Source organism: Triticum aestivum, chromosome 7D, assembly GCF_018294505.1.
Source record: "Triticum aestivum cultivar Chinese Spring chromosome 7D, IWGSC CS RefSeq v2.1, whole genome shotgun sequence".
Classification (NCBI taxonomy): Eukaryota; Viridiplantae; Streptophyta; class Magnoliopsida; order Poales; family Poaceae; genus Triticum; species Triticum aestivum.
In genome coordinates, this window is record NC_057814.1 from 613,910,632 (window position 1) to 613,916,717 (window position 6,086).

The 6,086-nt window shown below is 57.5% G+C and overlaps 1 protein-coding gene across 1 annotated transcript; it reads right to left on the minus strand.

Annotated features, from left to right (window-relative positions):
- Positions 1–2,939: 2,939 nt before the first annotated feature.
- On the minus strand, positions 2,940–3,709 carry LOC123169655 (probable calcium-binding protein CML25/26). Its single transcript, XM_044587532.1, has one exon. The coding sequence runs from the start codon at positions 3,627–3,629 to the stop codon at positions 3,174–3,176; it is 456 nt and encodes a 151-aa protein (XP_044443467.1). The 5' UTR covers positions 3,630–3,709; the 3' UTR covers positions 2,940–3,173.
- Between the last annotated feature and the right edge of the window lie 2,377 nt (positions 3,710–6,086).

Below are 6,086 nucleotides of genomic sequence, written 5' to 3' on the forward strand. Positions count from 1 at the left end.
AGTGGCAGCACGGGGGAGGAGGGGGGGCTCGTCGGAGAGCCTACCCTAGTATCTATCTTAGGGTTCAGGGTGGGGGCGGTGGTCGCCGGCGGTGGTGGGGCGGTGGCGTGGGGATTCGCCGGAGAAAAACTTCGGCGCGGGGGGCCTAGAGGGATGGCCGGGGCGGCGGAGGACCAGTGGTGGGGGTGGTTCCGAGGAGGGCGGGGCGGCGAGGCGGCGCTGCCGCGGGCGGCGGGGGCCGGCGGTTCGGCCCGTGGTGGCTTGCAGCTCAAGGGCTGAAGGTTGAAGAAGCAATCTGGGCCTTTGATTTCGAATCCAATGGCCCAGAAATCGACTGACCTCAACTGAAAAAGTCAGTTGACTGATTTCTAGCCATTCCCTTGAATTAAAGCAGCAACTTCCCTGTAGCATACTAGTGATCGTGCGAGCAAAGCAATGAATAATTGTCCACATGACATGACATACTAGCGATCGTGCGAGCAAAACAATGAATGAATGAACACGAGTACATGACTGTACATATATGTTAGAAGGGAGAGAGAGGATTGGTGGAATATGATGGATGTATTATTGAGCCTCGAGGGCGAGTATATATTAAGTACAAGGCTTGGAGGGCAAGACGCCTCTCCTAGAGATAAGGTAGGAGACGGATTAGAAATCCTAAACTACGAAACACGTGTAACCCAAATATATCTCTAACATCCCCCCGCAGTCGTAGCGGTAGCGTTGCGAACAACAGGAGCGTCGCGGACGGTCAGACTGGAGAGAATAGCAGCCGACGGACTGACATCCCCCCCGCAGTCCTAGCGGGAGCGTTGTGGACGGTGTCGCGTCGCGGACGCGTTGACTGTAGAGGAAGCCGACGAGTTGCTCAAGCAGATGATAGCCCTTTGTGCCGATGTCGATGTAGCCGAGAGCGGTGGGTGGTGTAGTCGTGGTCGAGGTAGCCGTGCGAAGAACGCCGTGGTCGATGTCGAGTCGGGGTAGCCGGTGTCGAGGGAGTCGCCGTGGAGCCGCAGGCGCAAGGAGGCGCCGAGTTAGTCATGGGCGCAGTGGTGTCGAAGAAGTGATGCGCCAGAAAGGAGAATGGTGTTGACGACGCGTCGCGCCGGGTTTGCCAACCCCGGGGACACATCGTAGACGAAGGCACGCGTCGGTGTTGCCAGCACCGGGCATGCGTAGACGGTCGAAGACGAAGTTGACGAAGTGCCGCACCAGGCTTGCCAGGCCCGGGGACACGTCGTGGATGAAGGCACGTGGCGGTGTTTCCAGCACCGGGCATGTGTAGACTGGGACCTGCACGAGCTGTACGCCATGTCGAAGAGGTCGGAGAGGCCAGCAGAGAAGGACTCGACGACTGTTGCGGCGCCAATCGGCGCGGGGCCAATGTCGCCCGCGGTTGTCAGAGTAGATGAAGCGGTCGGGGTAGATGACGGCAACGCTGGCGACGAGCTGGTGCTGGACGAAGACGAAGTGGGATGGACGGGCGGCGGCGGCAGCTACGGAGGTAGCCGCGGCGGCGGCCAAAGAAGAGCGGCGGCGGCGGCTAGGTTAGGAGTGCGGCGGCGTTGATCGAAGTAGGCGAAGAACCCTGACAGCATGACGAAGACCGCCGCGGACGGTGGCGTTCCCGCGCCAAGGGAGACGGCGCGGTGCATACCACGGGAGGTCGACGCGCGGTGACGGCGGAGTGGACCGCGGGCCGCGGCGCTACGGCCCAAAGGGGCAACGCAGCGGCGGCAGGCGGGTCGGGGCGACGGCGGAGGACCTCTGGGCGGCGGCGGGGACCGCGGGCCGTGACGTTGCGGCCCGAAGGGGCGACACAACGGCGGTTAGCGAGTCGGTGCAACCGCGGGGACGGCCTCGGGGCGGCGGCAGGGACCGCGTATCGCGACACTACGGCCCAAAGGGGCGACGCAGCGGCGACGCACGAGTCGATGCAGCCGCGAGGAGAACCATGGGGCGGCGGCGCTGCGGCCCGACGGGGCGACGCAGCGGCAGCCCGATGCTCGATCGATGGAGAGGCGCGCTGACCTCGGGGACAAACTTCACGGGACCTGCGGAGGCGCGCGTAACCGACAGGCCAGGTCGGTCGCGCGGCGTAGATGAGGCGGATCGCGGCGGTGAGCGGGTGATCAAGCCGATCGCGCGCGAGGTCGGGGACGCCGCTCGGTGGAGGCGTGGTGGCGGCGGAGTCCGAGATGAAGCCGGCGACGACGGACGGCGTGAGACGTCGTGCGGACGAATTTGTCAGCACCGACACCTGAGCTGCCAAAGCAACGCCGGCGCCCGGGCAGCGAGGCCCGAGCGACCAACGGAGCAGCGGCGCCCGAGTTGAGGCAGCCGTCTCGACGCAGCCGAGGACGAGGCCGGCAAGGTAGACCGCCGGGCCGCCGTATAGACAAGACGGAGGCGGGTGACGTGGATCGATGGGCGGGCCGGCGCGCGAGCGACAACTATGATTGGCGGTCGCATGGCGCGAGGCCGCCGGGCCGGGGCGATGCAGGTGTCCCGTCTGAGCAGGGCGGTGAGGGCCGGCGCAGGGCGACGGGCGGACCGACGCACGGACGGCGGCTGGCCCGGACGGGCCGCCTCGGCACGCGTGGCCGCCGGGTCGGAGGAGAGACCGGCTGGTCGTGCCGGGGAGTAGAGGCGCACGGGGGTCGCGGTGGTCTTGATCGGAAACCAAAAAGAAAAACACCGATCAAAATGACCGGCGAGAGAGCGAAAAAAATCCGGAGCAAGGGCTCGGGAAAAAGACTTTCTAGGGCAGCCGGCCGACACGGGCGGCGGACGAACCCTAGGTACGGGCGGCGCGGCCCCCGGCGGCAGTCATGGAGGCCGACCGCCCCGGGGGCGGCGCGCGGGTGAGGAAGCGGCGGCGGCTAGGGTTTAGGATCGACTTGCGATAGATACCATGTTAGAAGGGAAAGAGAGGATTGGTGGGAAATGATGGATGTATTATTGAGCCTAGGGCGAGTATATATTGAGTACAAGGCTTGAAGGACAAGACGCCTCTCCTAAAGATAAAGTAGGAGACGGATTACAAATCCTAAACTATCAAACACGTGTAACCCAAATATATCTCTAACAATACATATGTGATCGACCAATGAATTAAGTCTACATTGTATGTGATCTAGAAGAATGCCAATAAGAGATCAAGTCGATGATCAGGCCATCATCATGATCCGGAACTCGTCGAACGAGAGTTTGCCGTCCCCGTCGAGGTCGAACCTGCAGATCATTGCCCTGCACTCCTCCACGCCCAGCTCGTGCGACCCCAGCCTGCTCAGCGTCCGCCTCAAGCTCGCTGGGGTAATCGTGTCTTCCGCAGACGACGACGCGTACATCCCGAATGCCTCCCTCAGGCACCTTCGCTTGACGTCGGCATCGTCCTCTTCATGGGTGCCGGCGGTGGCCAGTCTCGAGAACTCTTCTTGGTTTAGCAGCCCGTCGCCGTCCGCGTCCACCGCAGCAAGGGTCACCGCCGCCTCCTCCTCGGGCACGTCCTCGCCCAGCGTCGCCTCCATGCAGCGCCGTAGCTCGGACACAGAAACCTTGCCGTCGCCGTCCTTGTCGAAGGCGGCGAACACCGACGGCACCGCCATGATCGAGTGACTATTCATCGATCTTCTTTTTTGAGAGGCGGTAGTGTTGCTGCTGACTAGCTGATTGGGAGCTGGGAGCTTGATTTGTAGGTGTATGCCTTGAAAGCAGTTGATGATAATATGGCGCGTGTGGCCGGGTATATATATACGCGTGCGAACGGAAGACAACATGTTGGCATCGATGGAGGTGATGTGTCACCAACGACGCCCTAGTTTCCGCGTCATTTTTGTGAAATTCTTAGTATATATCTCGATCCTCCGTGCTTTGTACGCGTACAAGTCCCTTCGAAGAAGTTTACCGTTGATGATGGAGGTAATAGTATATATGGCACATGCGTGGACCTCAATTCCTTGCGTCAATTAATTATAAGCACCACGAAATGTTAATGACGGCACGTGGATTGATGGATATGAGATGGCGAATAATGAAGCTCGATCGGCAACGCGGACGTCAACGGCCGGCCGACCAGCACCGCCGCGACGTGTAACAGCAATCGAGGACGCCAACGCGCTGGGTGTTATGTGCACGGCATGGCAGCCACATATGGTGTAGTTATCTAGTGCTTAATTGATTAATTAGCTGGGAAGAGAGAAAAGAAATCAGATTCTCAACTGCCTCATATGAAAACTAACGCTTTTATATTTCTTTCCGGAGAGAGTGCTTATTAGATGGAATGTCATGCATAGGCGCATAGCACGTCAGCTCATGCTACTATACAGTTCGATGCAGCTTCTCAAACCGTTCAAACCCGCTTTGTTTCTCTCTCTCTGTCTTTCTTTGTTATGAAAAGACAAGGTTGTCGTGGAATTGTCACGGCAGATGTCCTTGAGCTAGGACTTAGTCGTGGAGCCATCGCAACTAGGAAGCTTGAAGGGGTTATACGGGACAAGAAACACGAGGGTTTATACTGGTTCGGCCCCTTACGGTGAAGGTAAAAGCCTACGTCCAGTTCGAGGTGTTATTGATTAGGGTTACGATCGCCAGGGAGCTAAACAGCTATGCCCGGCTCTCGATGAGATTGTTCTCGCCTTGAACCGCTGCCGGGTCTTCCCTTTATATAAGGAGGCTGACGCCCAGCAGCCCTTAGAGTCCCGGCCGGCTCATAAGAGCGTCCGGCTCGGTCTCTAATCAATACTTGCCTTACACTACAAGTCTACTATAACAATGACTGTAACTACAGGCTTTAAGCCATATCCGGGTCTCAGCCCATCTTTGGCCCATCATCTTGAAATTTGGCTCCGGGCTTCTGGCAACGACCCTACGAGTAACCCGGCCCCTCCTGGCGGGTGACTCTTAAGGTCTATATCCTCAACATTAGGCCCCAGATTGACTTGAGCCGGCTCATGCCAATCTTCAACTCTGCCGACAGAGAAAATCTCCGGCTCACCATTCATGTGGAGGTCATAACCCGGAGTGACGTCATCCTCTGGACTCCGGATAATCCGCCGTGATGTCATCCTCCATTAAGTCCGTTTTTTACTCCGCCAGATCCGCGACGGATCTTCGCTTTTACTGTCTTTCCGAAAATCGAGGCGTCGTGAGGGGGAGATAACCACGCCGTGGTCTCCTTGAATCTCGCGCCCATTCATGACCCTGCCCTATAAATAGGCCGGCCCAACACTCTCCTCTCACACTCTCCTTCTTCTTCCTCGCGCTGTCGCTTCTCTGCCCGAGCTCCGCCACTGCCGCCGCCGTCGCGCCCCTGGTCTTCATCAACCCGGCCGCTGCATCACCCTGATTCGGACCAGACTCACGGCAGCGACCTCCGCTCTTTCCAACCCCGGTAAGTCTTCTTCGCTCTGCCAGACAGATCTACTTGTAGGGTTCATCTTGTGTTCTTCGCGTTCTTCACCATTGCCGCAAGTTTCAGTAACCCCTGTAGTCACTGCCCCCATTGATCTTAACTCTTCGTAGAACCTTTGCGGTAAATGTTCGAGATCCATTTCACCTGCAAAAAGTCCTCTTTTTACTGCTTAAAAACCATGTTCCACCTTAAGAACTTCTCCTGCTTCTGTTTCTTTAGGTCTAGAAAATTTTCATCTTGCCCGACCATTTTGATCCGAAAAAGTTACTGTAATATGTGAAATCTGTTTTACCACACTTAGTAAAAACTGCAGCCCTTGAATCTTGGCGGCTTATATTTCCGACTTAAAGAAAACACGCGCCGTAGAACTTTCCGGTTTAAAGAGAACCATGCTCTGTAGTATCTTCCGACTTAACCGCAGTAAGCCGTAGATGACCAACTTATCCTGAAAGCCCCGACGGCTTAGATAACCCACCGTATCAATACATACCATTAGTCCCCTTCATAAGCCGTCATTGTAGCTTGAATGATAAACTCCGGCTTATAATTAACCCGGACACTTTCCTCTTTATCATAGACCACCAACCGTCACCATGCCTCCCAAAGCTCCCATCACTTGCAACTGGATGAGATCCAACGTCACTGATGAGACCCTGGCCAACTTTGTTAA

What these genes read in the sequence shown, in the direction of transcription:
- LOC123169655 (XM_044587532.1), bottom strand. Translation starts at nt 3,629, where the DNA reads ATGAATAGTCACTCGATCATGGCGGTGCCGTCGGTGTTCGCCGCCTTC.